Consider the following 22,501-nt stretch of genomic DNA (forward strand, 5'->3'; position numbering starts at 1 on the left):
CTCTTTTATTATGATGTAGCAAAATGGTTGCTCTTCCTATAAGAGAAGCTTTGCTGGTTCACCAATTACAAAATGTGACTTAGAATCAGAAATTACCAGTCTTCACTGGTAGAAAACTGGCATGTTTGCTCAAGTAGCAAGTTGCTGAGGTGAAGAAAAAGCAGAACTGAATAAACTGTCACTCTTTTAAAGAGGGACATGAGAATGGACCATTCATCTAGGAACAGCTGAGTAGAAATTGAAAGGAAGGGAAATGGAAATCTGAAGAAAGAGTCTGTCTTTCACATCTAGAAGGAAATGAACCGAACTGTCCTGACAGCATCCTTACGAGCTGGGTAAAAAACAGTGCCTGCAGAAGGCACCAGCACCAATCATCAGCTCAGCAAAACTGTGAAATTCTGTGGACAAATTTAAATGAAATGACCGCCAAGATCAGAAGTTGAAACAGGAGGTGAGATGTTAAAATTCCTGAGAGAATTTGGCTGCTAGTCCTAATCGGGGAGGTAGCATTATACGGTGTTTTATTTGTGCACTTCAGGATTTATTTTTAAGAGGTCTACAGAAACAGTTTGGTTCCCATTCTGGAAAGCCTGCTACAGGAAGGAGCTTTGAGATCAATGCATTTTTTGCATCAGAACTGAACTAGGAGGGGACTTTCTTATCTCTAGGATGAGTTGGTGTTGATTTGGGAGGACATAGCATCAAAGAAATGCAAACGCTTCATACACAAGGGAAAGGTAACCTTAGAAACAAGTCTTAACACAACCTCAGTTTTTTTGGAAAGAGAAAAATATGCAGGGAAACTGTTAGATTGATGCCTTCATTTGTAATGGATTATCTTCCTGTTAGGGTGGATTTGAAAGGATGAATTTGCTGAACTCTTTGGCAAGGTCTCGATATGCCCACCATTACAATGTATCACATCTATTTTTACCTGGCAAAATTAGCTATCTAATCTCCTTGGCTGATTCATCTTGGTAGAGGAACAGAAAGAGATGCTTCCAGAAGGCAATTCAAAATGTGCAGGTTGGGCTGCTTCTGTGAATTGCTCTAGGAAATTCTTGTCTTTCTCCATTGACGTGAGAGGGAGTCTGCCGGAGGGAGACTAATCTTAGACAATGTGCTGCTGCTCAGATGGTACTCTTAAAACGTGCTTCAGCTAAGTGTTATCCTGGATGCTAAGGGCCATCATAGGCTGATTCAGGTTGGAAAGGATTTCAGAGGTCATCTAGCCCAACCTCCTGCTCAAAACATGGTCAACCTGAGGTCAGAACACATTGCTCAGGGCTTTACCTAAACTAGTCTGGAAAACCTCTGAGGCTGGCTGGTGATTGCACAACCTGTCTGGACAGCCTTCTCCATGGCTTGACAGTCCTTGAGGTAAAAATGTTCTTCCTTGCACACAGGCTGAACCCATCTTATTTTAGTCTATGCCTTTTGTCTCTTCTCCTTCCACAATGCGCAGCAGTGAGGAGCCTGGCTCTGTGCTTTGGATAACCTTCTCAGAGGCATTGAAGGTTGCTGTGAGGTGATCTCAGAGCCTTGTCATTGCCAGGCTGAGCAAGCTCTGTTCCTTCAGCCCCTTCTCATAGAGCTACTGTTCCAACTCCTTGATGGTCCTGATGGCCTTCAGCTGAACTGGCTCAACTTTATTGACATCTGTCTTGTATTGTTTAGGCTTCGGGAGCCCAAAGCTGGATGCAGTGTTCTGGGGGTGATTTAATGGGCGCTGAGGAGTAGAAGTCATCATATCCATCAGCTCCTGCGGCCCTGGGCAAAGCTGGCCTTCCCTGCTGTCAGGGCACTCTGCTGGATCCCGCTCAGCTTGCCGTCTACCAAGAGCCCCAGTCTTCCTGGGCACATCTCCAGCCTGTATAGCAGCCAGGTGCAAGGCTTGCTTTTGTACTTGTTGGATTTCTTAAGGTTCCTGCTGGCTCATTTCTCCAGGTTGTCTAGGTCTTTCTGGATGGCAGCCCAGCCCTCAAGTTCATGGCAGTGTGCAGGTTTGTCAGGTGGATTGTCTCATGTGAGGTCTGCCTGTATCATCTCTTCAGCTTGTGTTTGTGCTCTCCCCTATTCTTTTTTGGCATCTTCTGGTTCCTCGATTTAGGTTTGACTTTTCTCCCAGTCCTATGCATATAAATTGTTCACAAATTATCTCGGCACTGTGTGTATTGTTCTCTGTTGCCACCCTGACATAGGAAAGTAGATACATTTTCCAACCAGTATGAAGGGAGGAGGGGGGGGGGGGGGAGAATTTCTAATTAAATAACCCGATCTTAAGGGAAAAGCCAAGCTTCTCATTTGAGAGGATTTTAAGGCATCCAGTGAACTTCTTGCCTCTTTGGAAAGGTTGTTGTTAGATCAGATGCACTACAAGCCTGTAAGATTAAATGTATTTAAGCTTCTAAGGCTGAGATGAGATGCAAACTGTTTGGGTGGGAGCTCTACCAGAAATTACTAGACAAAAATAACAAAACCCAGATAACTTGTAATGTTCCTCATATCTTCAGCCTTTTCTCTCACCAGTGGGGAAAAAAATGTTCCCTATGTGTCACCTCCCTAAAATTGAACATTCAAAGTTTCTTTTTTAATGTTTTGAAAATAAAATGAAATTGATTATCTGTTTCTAGCAGGCACAACAGTAAATGCTGGTACTTGTGTTGATTAGCTTTTAAAGGCTTCACTTCCAGGAGGTGGTGGGTAACCGTAGTTGTCCCAGAATGGGGGAGTTTTTTCCAAGTGTAGCTTAGGTTCTTCCTACAGTATCCTGCTAATCTGGTAGAGTTGCACATATGTGAGCCTATTCTCTTTTGATAAAGCATTTTTGGAAGTTTATTTCACCAAAACCAAGGCTTTTTTTTAATGTCTTAGCTTCAAGGCTTGTAATGTTGCTCTCTGCCACTTGTTCTGACAAATACCTTTGTAAAATTAATTTCCTTTCCCCACTTAATCTTGCCAAACTGCATTAATAGGTCACTTGTGATTCTTGTCAGTGGTCCTTCATGGAAATTAAAGTAGTCCTTTTACAACTAGGAAAATGCAGTTGTCAGATGTCACGTGTTTTCTAACCTGATTCCCTCAAAGAGTGTGATCTACCTTCATGTGTGACTTTTCAAAATTTGTTTTTCATATTGTCTGAAACTCTTCTGAAGAGGTTAAGGTAAAACTGGCCTCTAGGAAGGAAACTCTTACAACAAAATATTAACAGAATATGATTCTAATTTTGTTCTGAAATGCTTTGAGTGCAGCTAACAGCACATTTGAGTCATTAATAGGTTTTCTGTCAATTTTACTGTTAAGTCTTAATGTTTTTCCCTTATCTAGCACTGAAGATTTCCTATATATTTTAATGCACACAGCATTAGAAACATTTATGATTCAGTGCAAAATGTACACTTTTAGACTTCGAGAACATTCCGAAATGAATAGAAAATTATTCCTCTTCAGTAGCAGGAAAGTAGATTTTATTTCTCCACTTTTTTGTTTTTGGCTTCTGTGTAGGTCATGACATTTTTATTTTTGAGGGTGTTCTCACATATGGAGTAGATGTCTTCTCAAACAGAATAAAAGAGAATAAAATCCAGATGTCTGAAATGTCTCTAAATCTGCAATACACACTTAAAGATGGTCTCACTTCAGAAGTTAGGAATATGCGCCACTGAGGTCTTCAGGCTGCTGGTTTAAAAGGAGCTAAACTGGGGGCAATATGCATAGCAAGCCCTTGACATGTCTCACTTGAGCTTTTTGCTTCCAGGGTCTGAGCTGAATATTAGTGCTAGAGTGTCATGATATCATCTCTTGATGGTAACTGCTTAACGTTTATTAAATATTACTATCTTGGAAATTACATAAGCCTGATGATATGCTGCCCGTGCTTTTCATCCACGGAATTGTCAAGCAGACATTGCAGAAACACTTAGGCAGTAATGCAGGGTTTCTCCAAGGTGCTCTGCAGAGAGCACATCGAACACGACACAGCCATGTTATGAGTCAGCTGCTTTAGAGATGTGTAATAATTACACGTACAAATAAAATGGTAGGTGTTCGTAAAACGGCTTCGATTGCCAGTGAGAAGAAAAGCTATGTCTTCTGCTAGCAGACTGGAGCAAAACTCACTCATCAATATTTGTGAGTGTAAGCTTACATATGAATGTGATCTATATTTAGGATTGTTCTGTACATTCGGATTGCACACTATGGAAAATTTAAATTGACTGTCTGAAATAAAAAATAATTGCTGTGCCACTTACTACACTAAACCAAACTGTTCTTTATTTAGTCTCATAAGATGTGAAGCTCATTTCTGGTAGATACAGAATGAATATCCTGACACTTCTGAAAAGTAGATATGGGTAGAAGGAAATTAATAAAAATGGGAATCTGGGAAAAATTTCCACGGTCTAAATATTAAAAAGGCAGTCTAAGAAAGTGCTTAATAAATGGATCAAATACAAGCAGAGGAGAGAAAGTAATGTGGTGGACTGCGTATATAAAAAAAAAAAGGGCTTGTTGTGCGGACTCTAAATTGCAAATATAAATCTAATTAAGTATTAATAAGAATTTTGCATAGAAGTTTCTAACGAGGCTGGATTGCAGTATTTTTTTAGTACAGTATGATACCTCTGTGTGGAATACAAACAAGGATTTTTCACCTTTTCTCACGTCTAAAGTCTAGAACTCTTAAACAGTAATTACAACTTCTCAAATCTTGTATCACTGAATTTAGCAAATAGGCAGGTGAAAGTTAAAAATCTGGCTGCCCATATAGCTACTAATGGAGTGCTCCAGACAGAATTTTTATAGAGTTCCTTAGGCATTCTCAGAAATGTAGGCCATGTAGTTGGAGGCCTCTTTTCTGCCCCTGTGCGCATGTGCTCTGCAGCATGGAGGGAAGGTAACCACCTGCCTGTGGGTGAGTAGTTGTGGAGACGCGGCTAGCAGCACAGCTACACAGCTTTTCATTTTGCCGTGGTCCGTGATGCTTGCTTGACCTACACTTCCTTTAGTACAGACAGGATCATGTAGTGCGTGTAGGAGAGAGGTAACTCCCATCACAATATGCTGAATAATCCTTGGTTTATTTTCAGGGCTGTAGGTATAGGAGGAGCCTGCTGACAGAGTTGAGATGGAAGGCCAGGGTTTCTAGAACTATCTGGTTCCCTTCCTTTTTCCATATGAAAATGGGAAGAGTTTAGGCCAAAGAACTGAGTGAAAAACTTCCTAGTACAGCAGCAGAGCCTGGTACAGCAGAGCAGTTTTCAGCTGCTGAACTGTGGGACCTGCATCTGTAGGGACTTTGGAAGTCATCCCACAAAGTTCTTCCAGCTCTTCCTTCTACAGAGGTCTTTTACTACAAAGTCCAAAGTGATTTGTATCTTGTCAAGCCTGTGGCCTCAGCTGGTGACCAGTAAATCAATGGGAATTCATTATTTTCCTAAGATCTTGAGTAGACTGTACTTTGGACTCTGTAGAGAAAATCTGTGGTCTGGATGGAGTCGGCTCATAAACTTGAGGGGAATTTTTAGCATGCCTTTAAAGCGCATGTTTCTCATACATTCGGAATAGTCAGTCAGTATGGGAGGTCAGACGCATCTGATATCAGAGGGTGGAACATCAATTATTTTAATGCCAGAGTGTTGAAACTACTTTATCAATGAAATTATCTTCTGAAGAACATCGTGTGTGTCTGTAAAATGAGTATCCGTGTTGATATTGAAATGATTGGAAGAGAAAGTAAATATGCTCATATAGTAATGAGAGAAATCTTTACCTCTTTTTGTATAATATAAAAGAAATAAACAATATTTTCCTGCCTAAAATACTACATATAATGTGAAGGTGTGTGAATATAGCATACTGTAATGAAATATGCAGAGTTTGAAAACACAAGTTATTTAACTATTATCTTAAAATAATAATTTGCAGACCAAAACCTGTAGAATCTTGAGAGTAAGTTCCTTTGAGATGCTCCTTTTCTCTGTTTGTTTTTCAAATCTTCCCCTCTGTTTCTGTTTCCTGTGCACAGAGATTTTTCTGTCCCCAGTGGATCTCTTTCAGCAATTCTGACACCACTTTACATTCAGAATATAAACTGTGTCAATATTAAAATAAATAAATAAATAAATGGCATATATACCAAATAGATGTATCCTCTAGAAAATCTTTTATCTAATGTGGAAATGTCTAACTGGAAAGCAGTAAAATAATTAGCGTCATTGACCTTATTTGTTGTTGGACCAGAAACTTCACTTAATCAAAAAATATTTACACAGAGGTGAGGTTTCGCATACAGACGTACATGCGTATATACATGTATGTACCGTAGATGAAAAATACGAGTCATTGTTTAAAGTGAAGTTATGAAAACAAGGTGGAAAGCCCAAAAATATGTAGATCTTTAAATCTGTCAACATAGAATTTGTTGAATTTATTTTCAATAAACAATTGTGCTAATTCTTTGCAGTGTAACTGAAGTATCTTGGACTACCCTGTTATCTCATAGTAACGTATGTGCGTGTTTTCACAGGTACGTGCTCACCAGTTAGTTTTACCACCTTGTGACGTAGTAATCAAAGCTGTAGCTGACTACGTCCGTAACATTCAGGATACCACTGATTTGGATGCCATAGCAAAAGATGTTTTTCAGCATTCACAGGTAAAGTATGAAAAAAAATATGTTTTTTAATCAGTTGTGCACTTGTGCTCTAGACTTGTGTTGAAGAATTGCATTCAATAAAAGTAGTGTTTTGTATCAGTTGATATAGGAATCTGTCGGTATATGCAGTGTTGTAGGTACCCTAATGTAATTTTCCACTCTTTTGGAAAGCAGAAATGCTGCACTTACTCCCAGTGCTTTAAAGCTAAGTTTGTGATAACCACAGGGGTTTTGTGTACTATCATTGAGAATCAGTGGTACATGAGGATAATTTTCAAGCTTTATCCTTGCAGGGGTTGACATAATATTTCTTGTGAGGGTGTGGTGCTATAGTCCTCATGGCTCCATAGGCGTTAATGCTGTATGTGATATTATTTAACCACTCCGCAGTACTGTGCTGACCTATAGATGACATGCCTGGATTTGATCCTGATGGATATTTCTTTTATTTATTTATTTTAGTCTAGAACAGATGACAAAGTTACTCGATTTAAGAGAGCAGTTGCTTATTATTCAGCAACTAATAAACCTATGCCATTTCATCCACCACATTACCTAGGTAAGTAATTAAAAAATAAAAGACTCTTCAGTTTAAACAAAACCTGGCATAACCCTAAGTTATTATTTTAATAACCCTAAATTATTATTAACGAGGTCTTTTAAAACATATTTATTCTCTGGCAATGTTCATTAACATTTGAATACTACGCTTCCAAAAAAGTTTTCACAGAGCTTCACAGTGGCTGTGTTCTTTCCCCAAAAGGAGAATAGCAATCTGGACTGATGTTCTCTTAAATATTGCTGAATCAGTTCTAAGCATTAGGTCACTTGAGAGTAAAGTGCTAGAAACGAGTGAAAACTGATGTCCGGTTCCAATCATGAAGACAGTTTCTTTTCCACACAACATTCTTACTTCTTGCTGGATTTACCTGGTGTATTTTAGAAATCTCTTCATGGTTTTTGATTTTTCTGATGTTATAATATACATGCCTAAACTGCAGCCACTAATTGATCTGATGTTGCAGATTACTCAGAAGACGTACAAACTAATCATATGATCATAGCACTTAATACATATCCCTCATTCTTAACACTAAAATGTAAGTTGAGCTGGAATTTTCCAATGACTTTCAGTTACCATACTGGTATGCTAATATATTTTTCTTCTTTTTATTTAATTGGTTTTTGTTTGTTTCTCGTTCCAAGAGCTACAACAAAAAGAGCATTAAGTCTACTCTAAGTCAGATACTCAAATGATAGAAAGTGCTAGCATTGTGTGTCTCTGTGACATTGGTTTTGTCAGCTTCTTGTATCACCTCTCTTAGGCTTTTTTCTCTTAAGTTTCCTTTGATTCCTAGGTAGAATAGAAGTGTACAGCAATAAGAGAAGAACAATTGAGAAAAGGTGAGGCAAACAAAATAGACTTCACAAGCTATTTTTTATTAAAAGGCAAAAATGAATAAAACTGACTTAAGGCATACTGGAAAACAGTAATGCTAACAGAACAAGAAAAGATAAAACATAGAAGCAAAAGGATAAAACAGGTAAAATTTGTGTCAAATAAATAGTGAGCATTTTCATAAGTGGTTTTCTTTCTCCCCCTGTTTATTTCCCCTCCTCCCCATTTGCAATGCAGCAGCCAGACCAAATCAGTTTGGAATGCCTGGGATAGTGCCACCATATGTTCCTTCTCAGATACTTAACATTCCACAGACCTCACTACAAGCAAAACCTGTGGTAAGTGTAGCCCTCTGTCTTACCATGCTCCTTGAATTAACATCTAGGTGGGAAAGGTATATGTAACTTTTGGCATGGGCGTTCACTGACTGCATTTTAACCCTGGAGCTATAAAGATGCTGTAGACTCTGGTAGAACAATTTTTGTGGATATCCATGACAGCTGGTATTTAATGTGTACAGTTGGAATGTGCCGGTTGGTTAGATAATATATTCAGTTTTAAAAGAAAAGCCTTTTTGCTACCTTCATTTAAGAAAGATTGCTTGATTTTAGGCCCAGCAGATGTCCAATCAGGGTGGTGCCCAAGGTCAGGGTCCATACCCATACAGTCTCTCTGAGCCAGCCATCACCTTGGAAACAGGTGGAAAAAGTCTTTCTGAGCAGAACAACTACAGTAACATTCCTCATGAAGGAAAACATACACCATTGTATGAACGATCTTCTCCAATAAATCCAGCTCAGAGTGGGAGCCCTAATCATGTGGATTCAACCTATTTTCCTGCCTCTTCTACATCATCCTCCTCCGACAACGATGAAGGCAATGGAGGTGCAGTGAAGTAAGTTTTTCATGAGGATGCTTTCTTACTCAGCTTCTCCTAAAATAAATTTATTTTCATAATCATTCAGTATCCCGCAAGTAAAGAAATCTGCTTATTAGCGATATGATAGACCTTCACAAAATAGTCTTGGGTCACTATGACTGCAAATATATTCATGGTTCACTCTAGTCGCCTTGTTACTTAATGAGCAGAAATCTAAGATCAAATAATATTGGATATTTTTCCACTTCTGCCTTTATGCTTTATTGAAAGAAGGAAAGAGTGAGATTTTGGTAAATGTCATAAAACCTTCCCGTTCTTTTCTTTGTATAAAGGAAATATTCCTGCCTCACAGTACAACTCAGTAAAACTTCAGTAACTATGAAACTTTACTGAATTTGTAGTGTTTGTGCTTCTGAAATTTTGGGATAACGTGGTTTAGCAGAGAAACTTGATGTGAATGTCAGAAACTCAAAATTTAAGGCAATGACAGCCCTCAAGCCCTTAAGAGCCCGCGTTGACAGGCTATGTATAGAACAAAGGTGCAGTGAAATTGTTCGTGCTCTCTTCTACTAATGTGCCTTGTTTACTGCAGAACTATTTCTGACTTCCAGTAGATCGTATATCTGTCCTTGGCAATAAAGTTGTGCAGACTTCCTTGTAATTACTGCTTACTGACCTACATAAAGGAAATTTGAACGGTGGCGGTTCGTGTTTACCTTTGTCTTGTTAGGTGTAGTGAGAATCAAAACCTGTGTCTTTAGAAGGCCTGTGATTGCCTCTAAAAGTTTGAATTTGTGTATAGTATAAATAAAGGTTGGACCAGATGAGCTTAGAGATCTTTTCTAACACGAAGTATTCTGTGATTCTACAAAATATGCTTCTACATCGTATTTAAACTCTGAATGTATCTACAGTAATTGTTGACTTCAAATAATATATTGTGTAAAGTATTATTCATTTTTTTCATAAGACTGTCTATTGCATTGCATGCAGTAAGCTTTGAATTACTTTAGAAACGGAAGTTTAGATAGTATTGCTGTTTGTAGAAGTAGTCTTCATCTGACTGAGAGAAAGTACTTGGCATAGTGACAAATATTTGAAGGTCAATCGAGAATTTTTCTTGCATGAATGTTGTTTAGTCATTGTAAACGATTCCTTATAGCTTTTACATATGATCTAAATATTGACATAGTATAAACGAATAAACGCGGTTAGCTAAGTCTTCAAGACTCCTACAAATTAACATTTCTAATACATAGCATCCCTTAAAGTCCTCTCTGGCCAATAGATCCGTTAACAGCCGCCGAGGATTTATCACATCATACCTTAAGCAGCACTTTAATACTATGTTTTTCTTTATGTTGTCCTTCAGCCATGTCAGTGGGAACAAAATAGGCTGGGAAAAAACAGGAACCCAGTCAGAAAGTCAAACACGCGGAGACCTGGGAGACCAAACAAAGGTAATTTGTTAAGTTCCAAACATTAATTGCAGTGTATTATTTTGTGCTAAATCTTTATAGCAAACTTGTGAATAGAATTTTCAAAATTGATCTATGGGATTTAACATCAATTTTTACACTTTCTTGTGAATTTCAAAGCAGTGGCTTTAAAATATAGTAAGATTTCCAATGAATATTGTAGAATATGCATAAAAATAAAAATTAAATAGGCTGTTTTAGAAAATGCTAGATAAAAAAGAGAAACCTATGAACATGTTTACCCCTTAGCTAACAGTCTCATCCATGTATCTTGCTACCCACATCTACAGTAGTGCATTATTTTGATTTTTACTAAGGATTCTGCATGGGACACAGTCCATAGGTACAAGATCCATGTCATGTAAGCTACAGTGTAGTGAGAACAGCTCTAACGCAACGTTTTAGCATTAGTCATGGACCGTTATAGGTGTATTAAAGCTCAGCTGAGGAGTAAAAGTCCTTCACAACCACTTGGTATGATTTTCACATAATACATATTCAAGTAGCTCCATGGGAACAGCTACAATGTATTGCTATTTACTAAGTAAGGATGGAATAATTAAGCCCTTGTTAAAGACTTAACGTTATCCTATTAAATTTCTTGAAGATATAAAACCATTGTCAAATTAAGAGCATGACAGTCCGTTTTCCGAGTGTGAACCATGTTTAGCGTTTGAATCATTTGCATGTGATACCTCAGCATTTCCGTGATGGAGCTAGCTATTAGTCTTTTGTCAAAAAATAAAAAATAAAAATCATGAGTTACTTATGCTGCAGAAAAACAGAAGAACATTTTCCCTGTACCTTTGGCATAGAAATTCCAGTAAACTTTGGCTTTGTGCTTAAAATATCAAGCTGATGATTTCATCCATCAGTGGTTATTATTTTTGCAGACTACGCCCCGCATGATAACTGTATCTGCCTGTGGATTAGTCACCATATGCAAATGCTAACGTGACCTATTGCATTCCTTTCTTGTCTGTACTATGGGCCATGCGTGAAGCCCTGTGTGTGCTTCACAGCCCCATGCCCTCCCAGGGGAGCGGAGAGCAGGGGGCAGCCAACGGTGGTGGTGCTTTCCCTGCAGCTGGGTCACGGGCGGGTGGGACATGCTGCAGTGCACTCCTGCCTGCCCGTCCTGGGACACATGGAATTAGAGCTGTATAAGCAGTGATTAAACTTTACAGGAGATGCATGCCTGCAGTACAACTGGAGTGCATCCAATTTAATGTGTAAATGCTTTGAGTTCTACTTGCATACTTTTGTTTTTGAATATCAAGCCACTTCTTTAGCCTTCCTTAGCAGAAGACAGTTGTATCTCTTGAGCACAACAGGGAGAAGTATGAGTACTTGTTGTAGATTAACTTACTTCCTGAAGAGGTATATATAAAATTATTAGAAAAAGAACTATTTCCTAAAGGTTTCAACTTTGGAATGAGCTATGTGAGTTTCTCAGGTAATTTGAAGTGTTGAAAACCTAGCATAGATCAGACAGCACCAATCGGCACTTCTTAGCAGGTTGACTTGCCTGTCAAAATTCCTGCCTTGGAGTTGTGTAGTGTGGGATTATATATGACAAAGGTGTGCTCATCTCACTTGGGTGACTGCATAGTACTAAAAAAAAAAAGAAATCAGTAACACTTTACTGCAGTAGTTCCTCGGTTTAGGTGTTTGAATACCATTGTAAAAGATTCAGGAAGAACCTGGGTAGTGCAAACCAAGAAAACATTGGGACATTTCAGGTTTGTTTGTTTTTTTGTCTTCCTCCCTATGTGCCCCTAGTAATGGGCAGTCCTCTAAACTTCTCTTCATGTTCCAATATTACTGACTTTTAATTATTGGGGTAGTAGAAGACATCTTTAAACTGATAATGAAATTTAAGGATAGTGTAACAGGTTTAACAGAGCTCCAATAGGTTGCGTTTGTGTTAGTGTTCTGTGTTACAAGCTTTAACCTTTTATTCTATACGTGGTCATTTTAATAAATGAAAAGTCTAGGTTACAATTCTGAATTAGAATCTTTCAGTAATGTCCTCTTTTATTGTGTGCTTTAAATGTAAAAACTTTAAAACAATGTCCCCCCTTTGATATTTTGTTAGAGCCTGTTTTTAATGTGCACCTTCCAGTACAAGATTGTTGGAGGTTCTGAGCATTCCCTTTTTTTTTCTTAAAGAAAAAAAAAAAATCAGATTTGTATTTTCCATCAAAGCCTGGTGAACAAACTTAGCTTGTTATGAGTGTTTGTTTTTGTTTTGTTTTCCTCCTGTTATTTCTTGTACTTTGTATGGGATTTCATGGCTTTGGCCATTTCTGTTTAGGGTTTGCTTTTGACGTTGTATGCAGCATGTGAAATTTTACACACAGATTGTGAAAATACTTATGCATGAGGTATCATTAAGTGCACAAAAAGTAATTTCTAATATTACTGTAATAATTTATAGGCATTAAACTTGTATGAACTTTTTTCCTGAAGCTAAAACCAGCTTTGAGTTTTGTAGGCAAGGATTTTTAGGAATTAACTCTTTTTTTGGTAGTATCTGTGAAAGCTATAACACAAGTGCTCACAAAAGGCTTATTCAGTGGTAGGTTCACAGTACGTTTTTATGCATCATATTTTTGCTCTAAGCCTGTGAACTAAATTTCAAGAAGTGGAACTAAATGCCATTTTAATCTTGCAGTCAGAAAATGTTACCATTTTCTCTTACATTTTTCTTCTCAGAGTAATTTTATGTTATAAAAAAATAACACTTAAGGCTTTTGAGTTCAGACACTATATTTTTAATGCATTTAAATTGCACTATGTAGTCTTTCCTGCTTCATTTAGAAATACAGTAGAGGGTTGTATTAGTGAAAGTCTAGATAAATTACAGCCTTTGTGTCAGTTAAAACATGTAGTTGGATAGAATTTTGGAAATTGTTATGAGGTCATCCACGTTTCATTAAGAGGTCGTCATTCACTCTTTTGTATTGTGCAATTACAAATTAAAGAAAATAATAATAATTTGTTGCTGCTAATAAGTTGAAGCTTTAACATAATACCTTTTCAGTAATTGTCTTCTGCTAGCAAACAATGGCTGTAAGTTTACGTTCTCTGAAAGTCTTCTAGTCAATGTTGGGTAGTATATTCTACTTACTGACACATCATGGCATGAAGATTTACTATTTTCATTGTGAGTGAAGAAGGAAATTGCTGTTCCTCTTGGCTGATCTTCTGGTATGTTTCTGTACACTTTCAAAAGCACTTTATTTTGTATGTTCTGTTATAGGCAGAAGGTTCCTCTAGTGCTTCTTCAGGAAGTCAGGCAGCTGATGTCAAAGGGAATCAAACCAGTAATCCACAAATCCCATGCCTGTTGTCAATGCCCACCAGAAACCACATGGATATTACTACTCCTCCATTACCTCCAGTAGCACCTGAAGTATTAAGAGTGGCAGAACACAGGCACAAGAAGGGGTTAATGTATCCCTACATCTTTCATGTCCTAACCAAGGTATGACATTTTTACTATTATGTGCTATAAAATAATCATTTTGTAAAGGTAATTGCACGTTTGTTTCTGGATAAGAATATCATAATTTTACATCCTTTCTGATCTTTTGAGTTTTGGTCCATTTTTAGTGCTTTCAGCAGTTTATTTCCTCCTGCTTTCTAACCACTGATCTGGGCTGCTATATTGTTCCGATAGATAGGAGTTGACTGTTACTAGAAGTGTTTACTTTAAAAATGGCTCATTTTTCTGAATATTTTGTTGAAATATTTTATATCTGTGTGTGTGGATATATCTAATTTGCCCATTTTCATCTAAAAACTCCAGCATGTGTACTGTGGTATCTCTGTCAAGTCTTCTCTGTTTTCAGTGTTCAAAAAGTACTTAGGTTGTTTTCCCTCACAATTTGATCCCTCCCATCCCTGGTAGCTACCCCTGGCAGAAACATAAGAGCTATAAGAAATCCCTCTTACAGAATCATAAAATGCAATTATAGATGAACTTGATGATATGAATTTTTGGCTGTTGATTTGCTTGTTTTATGTGCTAGCCTTAACGTCCCAGGGAAGCTCCAAGCATTTTCACATAGCATAGGCCACTTTCTGCAGTATCTTTAGTTTATTTATTTATTTATTTCAAAAAAATCTTATTAGCCACATAAGGACAGCTTGAAAAGCAATGGGTGAGCTTCTTGCAGAAGTAAGCAGTGGTGTTCCTGCACTGTGCTCAATTTAATCAAGTTTCAAAAGACACGAGTTCACACTTCATTGTTCCTTCTAAGTGCAAACATATCCATCCCAGAGCTAGACAGACAACTGATTCTCGCCCACTGAAGTCTTCAAAACAACATGGTGCTGTTTTTTGTTCATCAAGCCCATTCAGCGTACATATTTGTACAGCATGTAGCAAAATGGTGTTGTCCACATTCCTGGTCATTTGTATTACTATTAAAAATCCAGTTCAGGACGATAAGGACAACAGGCCGGGATTCAAAATGCATAAAAATGGATGTTTCTGCATCAGGGTTTGGAGTTCCTAAATCCCATGTGTTTATTTTGCACCATACTTGGTATAGCTGTCACGTTCTTATACTTACCATGGTTACCAAAGGAAAGTGGAGAGGAAACAAAATGCCTATGAAGACCATTGATGCCAGTTCTATTTCTTAGTTTGCATAACCATATAACCTTAATACACTTAAATAGTACTCGATACTTAATTGGTACACAAAAATGTCCCAGATTTTGTTCTGTTACACGTAGAAACAAATCTTTCAGATGTTCTTTATACCTAACTTAGTGTTGACTGAATTAACCTAGCTATATCGTAATGTAATCACTCCAAGGTGTCACCTACTGTATTCACTACTGGGACAGTTTAAACATTTTTATAATTAAAGTAGCAAAAGTGTGCTTCTTGTCAGTGTTGAGTATAAAGGCTTTGGGGTGCAATGGATTAATGGATTACATGCTAATGGATTAAATGCCCCTACTGTTTTTTTGTTAGTCTTGCTACTGATCCATAAAATCTTCTGTTTTCCCCTAAATACAGGGGGAAAAATAAAGGGGAGTTAATTTATTCCTTTTCTACAGATGAAAGTTTTTGCCTGCTTCTGCAATGGTGGATATATCTTGAGTTGCAAATGAACAGTCTTCTACCTGGTTTCAGAAATCTCAGCTATATCAGGTTTCCCTGATAAATTTCTACACTGCAGTTACTTTAATAATTTAGAAATAGTATCCTGTACTGAAATTCCAGAGTCTGATCTTAGACGAGAGATGGAATTGGCAGTATTTAGTAAAGTGAGGCTCTGTGCTCTGTGCCATCACTTATTGTCACTTTGTGGAGTATAAACCATAATGATCTTATTTCCAAAACAAAAAGGTCAAAACGTTAATTGTGTACGTGTACAAGAAAAACTCATTTTTGTGTATTACTTTAGCCATATAATACCTAAAAACATCTAATTGCTGACATAACATATTTTTAGGGTGTGAAGCCAACAAGTAACTTTTATGTAGTTATACACTTACAGCTGTGTACAGCTTCCACCAGTTTCTGCCTTTTAATCTGCTTTGTGTTGATTGCAAAGGCTTTTGAGCACATAGGATGCTGTAGTGATTCCCTGTATCTCATTCTTTACTGGAGAGTTTAACTGTAAGTGTAATCAGTGTGGCTCCCTCAAATGTTTTTCTAAATATGTGTTCTCCTTACATAGGACGATTTAGCTTAATTTGATTAAAAAAATTCTGAGACAGTAAAATGATAGACTGATTACTGATAGACAGGGCTCTTCTGCAGGTTGCTTTTACTTGATAAGGAGTTAAACTTCATGAATTATGTTACAGGTTTTCATTTTTCTACTACATAGAAAGGATAAGTTAGTGGCATTTTAAAAATTTAAGAAAAAGCCCTTTTAGAAAGCAGCAGGTATTTAATATGAGAGATGCATCTCTGGAAATGAGTAAGGTTTATTCTTCAGGAAATTTTTGTTGAAGTCACTGTCAGAAAAAAAAATGAGAAAGTTGAGTAAACCTTAAAAGGTTGGTGGTTCTCAGCACCTTTTTAATTAGGAATAGGAGTAGCTTTCCCAGAAAATCTGACAATGTTTGAATGCACAGATACAAAAAATATAGAATGTTGCTGATATTTTGAGAGAGAATATTGGAAGGTTCTTTCATGCTTTTTTTTTTTTTTCTGATAAAGAAAGTATAAAATGCTAAAGCTTTATTTACTCACATTTGAAACAGTACTTGTATAATTCCCAGGCAGTTTTTTTGGCCACGTCTTCTCATAATGTTATTTTTTTACAGTGAGTCCCCAGTGCTGTTTCAAACCCTTGCATCATAAAGTCAGGCTGGTGTTTTTAGACAGCATGAATATTTTTTAAAATAACTATCTGCAGTCTAGACTTAGTATTTATTCTTCAAATGTGCTTTGGATGTCTTTTAATTCTATAAGCACATTACTACATTGTCATACATACTGTTTTTCTCCTAGAAATGTGTGTATGTAAAAATCAGTAATTAGACAGGCACAGGTAATCCAGACTCACACTCACTCGGGGAGAAGAGAAATAGGAAAGTGATACGAATAATCAGAGCCTGGAGAACTACTGGAGGAAAGTGAGCAGATTGTAGTAGGGTAATCCTCTGGTGTTACTTTCTCGTATGTAAGATCCACATTACTGCTGAATCACGTTTTTCTTGACTAGATGAGATTCATTTTAGAGCTGGATTGAGTTACTGAGCATAACTAAAAACTTTCTGTTCGCTTTAACATGTTGTGTTTTTCTGCTTTCTTTCACACAAAAGGGTGAAATCAAAATTGCTGTTTCTATAGAAGATGAAGCCAACAAAGACCTGCCTCCTGCTGCTCTGCTTTATAGGCCAGTTCGTCAGTATGTTTACGGAGTCCTGTTTAGTTTGGCAGAAAGCAGAAAGAAAACTGAAAGACTTGCTTTTAGAAAGAACAGACTTCCACCAGAATGTATGTACTGTAGAATCCAGTCTTTATTTCTCTTCCCTTTTGCCATGTTTTCATTTGTACTATGGTTTGAATGAGAATAATTACTAAGATTTCATGAATGTGACTAGAGCTGGAGGAATTTATGACTTACTCGAGCCATGGGTAATACAAAAAGATGTTCTTTAAAGTTTTATTTCTTATATTAGTTTAAGAACTTGAAATGCTACCCTTTCTAAGCAAGTTCTGGCCTTTATTTTTTAAAGTATATGCTTAAGCTGCTGTCAGGCTTGCAGCAAGTAATGTCGTATTTTGATGTAGTTTTCAAAGGATATGGCAGAACTTGATTAAAAGAAACTTGTATTCTGAGTATATGCATGCATATTCGTGTGCTTTTTTTTCCTCTCGAGGACGAGACATGCATATGTTAACTTTCCCTGTCTTCCCCTCTGTCCTCCCAAATGCATAATTAAATGTACTTCAGTGAATTTTGCAAGTCTGTTTAGTAACTTCCAGGTGTTGTCATAAAAACTTGGTTTGAAATTTGCAGAAATCAGGTGTAATGCAACTAAAGGAAGACTAAACTTTTGTGAGCAGACTTGTCAGAAGATCTTACGGCTGATTCAGTCAGATGGATCAATGTTAATCTCATATTAATTTGGAAGCTAACTTTTTAAGTTTTCTGCTTCCAGGAATTGCTTTTATTCCAGAAAATTCACCCTCCTCATTCTGCATTGTTTTACTTGTAATGAAATGCATACAAGGATATGATTGAATGAACTTTACAGTAGCATCTTATAAAGGTTAAAGTAATGCTGAAACATTAAGTGGATGGCAGCAGCAGAAGTATTTATATGCAGGCTGCTGTCACTAGGCTAAATTTAAGAAGCAGATACTTAGAATGTAGGAAAGCGTTATTCAGTCTTCGTGTGTAAAAGAACAAAAATAAGAATCAATTGTAAACTTCATGTTCATTCCCTTTTTTCATTTTTAATTGTTATATGTTTTTGTACCTTCATAAGGAAGATGATAATCTTCCCATGTTTGAAAAGCTGTTAATCTTCATTAATTTTTGGAATTAATATTTACCCTGTTTGAATAATGTCTTGCAACACATATTGTCAAAAACTTAACCCTTTAAACTTGAGCAACATAATAGTACTTCAGGTTACAAGGTCATTTCAGGATTAAAATAATGAAGTTATTTGTGGTATTCATTTGACCTCATTAGACATTTGTCCTTAAGTGTACTACAATATTTGGCGTGGTGAAATAGCTAACTGCTGAAGGTCTGCTTTGGTTTTCAGAATATTTTCATCTTGTAAGCCTAGAATGTTCTCAGTAGACTGCTGGAATATATATTTGATCTCTATTTTCTCTTCATTTCTGCTGCTTTTCAGAGGTTTATTCTCAGTGGAGGCTAAGAACACTACTGCTGACTTGGTGTGGTTACAGGAGCTCCAGCAAATCTTGCTGCAGGACACATTCAGCTACCTGACCTACTTCTATCTTAGGAGTGGCCATGCTCTTAAGAAAACAAAAATTGGAACATCTGCCCAAAGATTAGCGCTTCGCTGCAAAGCTACAATTGCTAGTAAAGATAGATTTGAGCTAAGATGCACGCTTGGGGCTTGAAAGGGCTAGGTTACACCAATGCATTTCTTTTGGTCGTCTCTATTACAGAGTAGCAAGAATTAGGTAGCCTGTGCCAGACAGAGAGAGAGAATAGTGTCTCAAATGGCAAGAGCAGATTTCTCAAATGGATTTGTCACACTCGTTAGCTTCTACTAACTTCTCTGAGGACTACAGCACAAGCTATAATGAACTGACAGTGGTGATTCCCCTTTAGTGCCTTAATTTTTATCACTGCTCTCAAAAAAATAAGTATGAAATAGTAATTAACAGAAAAAAAATCAGAAGAATTAAGAAATTAATTTCTAAAGGCATGTATAGTGTCCCTAGGTTTACGTGGAGAATTGATGTTCCTACTAGTACATCTAAAATTCTGACATCTTTGTTGTACAAACCATTACACTGGCAATATAATAATTGTGTGTGAATAATTTGCAAGTATATTGTGTGTGAGGGTTATAGGAAGCTGTGAAAAGTACATAATAAACTTGATATGTCAGTATTATTACTAAATTTATAGACAGATAATGGATCTTTCTTAAAATGGACTTCTTTCTGCCTTTTAAATCACTATTTTTATGTAGCTGAAAAGTCAATTAAAAACAACAGATCTGCTGGAAGAGGTAGTTGGTGAGGTTTTTCAGTAATAATTGCCTGCTAAGTAATGCCTTTGCTGTACATGTCCTCATGTCTGCTCCCAGAGGACATGAAAAGCTGAATTGCAAAGTTCTTCATTGTGCTTTTACTGCCAAGTGTGCAGCGTTGGCTGTGCTCCCCTTCCTTGTGAGGGGATACAGCCAAAATGTCTGACTTGCTCTTCTTTTCAAGCTCTGAAATGGGTTTTTCCCTGGTTCTAATAAATATATGTGTGTAGATGAAACCATCTGCCCTTTCCACTCTGCAAAAATGCACGCTTGTACAAGCTGTCATAACTCCTGGTTGGATCCGAGGGTTTGTTATTTTAAGCCTAGCCATCTTGTGATGTACTGTTCTCCATCAGGGATGTATTCAGCTGGCACTGGTTCTGCCAAAAGGAAAGCCGTATCTTGGGCAATAGCCCTTTTGCAAAATGAAGCATGCACAGCTCAAGCTGTACTGTCAACGAAGATGACAAGGCTAGAAGAGTCTTGGTTAATCTTCATTAGCTAGCTGCTTTTCACACCTCACGTTCAGTTCATGGAAAAAAATGCAAAGAGAATACCAGAAAAATGTGAGTCACAGGTAGCAGTGTGGGCTCTAACAGACAGCTGGAGCATGCAGAATGCTGCTGCTCATGGCTTCAGAGCCTCTAACAGCATCCACAGGTGTTTATCAAGCTAGCTAGCTTAGTGCAGGTTGGTGCTGACCTTTTTTGCTCTTGGACTGGCCATCAGTGTCCTAAGGGTGATGGTGAAAGCAGACATCACTATGCAGTGCAGTTACTTGGGCTACTGTGAGTAGTCAAGTCTACTGATCAGCAGCAGGAGGAAATTTAGTATAAAAACCAGCATAATTAGTTCAGTGGTGTTGTGGCTGAACATCCTCTGATCCCGAGTGTTTGTTGTAGCTAATGCAGTCTTCAGGGGAGAAGTTTCTTATCTCCAAGTGGAAGTCCTGGAAAGAAAACACAAAGCGTTCCTCTGAGGACAGAGATACTCAGCAGTTGAGGAAGATGGCATTTTTGGCAGCAGTCCCAGTACAGAGTTGTCAAATGTGTAAGAGAGGCCCTGGAGAAATAGATATGGACAAGTCCTAGATTCATCTGTTATGTTAAAGGCTAAATTTGAGTGAACAGGACTGCAGTTACTTTTTGACTTGGTACAGCTGTAATTCCTCCTTTCCATCGTCTGGGGGGGAGGATGTTAGCCAGTCCACTGGCCTGCCCTTCATATTAAACCACTCTTCAAGAACAGTGGTTGTCTTTCCCAAAATAACCGTTACTTTGCGTAATTTTGAAACCAGGGTGGATCTCCAGCATAACCTCAGCAGGTGCTGTATTACTGAGGAAGGTACCTTTTGAGGGAAAACGGAGGGTTTTGTTCTGTTTTTACAGAACATTTGTGTTCTGTAAAGCTCTGTCTCCTTGCTGTCGTCTGCTGTTAGAAGAGTGATGAAAGCTGGAGGGTGGTCTTCTGAGGGAGCTTAGATGTGTGCTCATAAAATTTGCATCTAGTCCCCTCTGGAGGGGCATCCAAGCTGAGAAACTGAGTAACCAGGAGTATTGTCTCTGTTGTCAATAGGAGGTTGAAGGGAAGAAGAGAAGAACTCCAAATCACAAATAACTGGTTTATGTCAGTTGTCAACAGTTGGGCTTTTTCACTGCTGAACAGACTAAGCTGTCCTGCATAGTAGCATCATTGTTTTCCTTAGCCATTTGCTGGGAGAGCTAAGAGGTTTTGGTCCAAAAGTACCTCTTGCTTCCAAGACCTAAAGCAATTAAACCAGTATTTGAAAGCCTTTGTAAAATCCGTCCTTTCATGTGTCTGTGATGACCATCCCAGGCCTAAACAAGAAGTGAACGCCAGCGTGATAACACCCTGCACAAATAACAGAGTAGCTCTGCTGCCTGTTAAAGCCCATCTTAAATAGCTGAGCGGCACATAAAAACTGGGAGCAACCAAAATAGAACATGATTTTGTCGTGAGGCTGCAGACTAAATATATCAGAATATTTATTTTCATTGCTGCGTGTTATCTTTGTAAAACTTCGCTTGAGGTCTATAAAACGTAGCTATGCTGCTAGAGTAGTTTTAGTCCCGAAAAGCACGAGAGGGTGCTTTAAGATATTCTGGAGCTTCGTTTTTAATCCAGATCATGGCCTCTGCCATGGTTTGCCTGCCCCTCATTATGAAATCATTTGCATGGCTGATGGCTGAAGGAGCCGTTGTAGCTGTGAGAGCTATCCTGGCACCAGCGGTACTCTCCTCTCAATCCCTAACCAAAAGGCTTCCAGCAGAAAGAGCGGGTCTGTTCTCCTGGGCCGCTTTACTAGCGGAGGAATCTCTCCGGGCTGTAACCTGAAGCTCCCACTAACAAGCTCCTTGAGTCTTTCCACGCGGCATAACTGGGCTCTGAGTTAAGAAGGGTGCAAACAAATTTTGACCTGTGTTAAACGTGGGGTCACTCCAAGGCCAAAGATATCGTTTCTCAGTCTTGACTTTTTTTTTTGTGTTCTGTTTTAGTTGCCGTCAGACATAAAGAAGGGAGGGGCTTTAGCAGCAATATGGAGTTGAACACAGTTTTCATAGGTGAAAGATAGCATAGCAGACAAAAAATACTAACCTCTTCATAAAAAGCAGTGCTGTAAATTGAAAGGCATGTGCAAATATTATAAAAAGTTTGTTTAAAACAACAACAACATATAAACCCATATTTGAGATCTAATTCCATTGCAGTATTTGAACAACTATGAAGAAATATGGCATAAGCTTTACATCTGATTTAAATAAAATCACTAAGGTCATATTGTTCCTAAAAGACCACATCTAGAAAAATACTTGTATTTATGTACTGATTTTATCGTA

General features: G+C 37.8%; 1 protein-coding gene across 3 annotated transcripts in view; it reads left to right on the plus strand.

Moving 5' to 3' along the window:
* FAM120A (family with sequence similarity 120A) overlaps window positions 1-22,501 on the plus strand; it is a 53,654-nt gene that overhangs the window by 13,044 nt on the left and 18,109 nt on the right. For 2 of the 3 annotated variants that reach the window (XM_035337927.1, XM_035337930.1), the window contains exons 4-10: window positions 6,530-6,658; window positions 7,121-7,217; window positions 8,295-8,395; window positions 8,669-8,952; window positions 10,310-10,397; window positions 13,681-13,905; window positions 17,217-17,391. In XM_035337927.1, the coding sequence (XP_035193818.1) occupies window positions 6,530-6,658; window positions 7,121-7,217; window positions 8,295-8,395; window positions 8,669-8,952; window positions 10,310-10,397; window positions 13,681-13,905; window positions 17,217-17,391 (1,099 nt within the window). The remainder of the gene's footprint in view (window positions 1-6,529; window positions 6,659-7,120; window positions 7,218-8,294; window positions 8,396-8,668; window positions 8,953-10,309; window positions 10,398-13,680; window positions 13,906-17,216; window positions 17,392-22,501) is intronic. The other variant, XM_035337929.1, reaches the window with a different exon arrangement.

The sequence above is a fragment of the Oxyura jamaicensis genome, chromosome 12, assembly GCF_011077185.1.
Source record: "Oxyura jamaicensis isolate SHBP4307 breed ruddy duck chromosome 12, BPBGC_Ojam_1.0, whole genome shotgun sequence".
Taxonomy (NCBI): Eukaryota; Metazoa; Chordata; class Aves; order Anseriformes; family Anatidae; genus Oxyura; species Oxyura jamaicensis.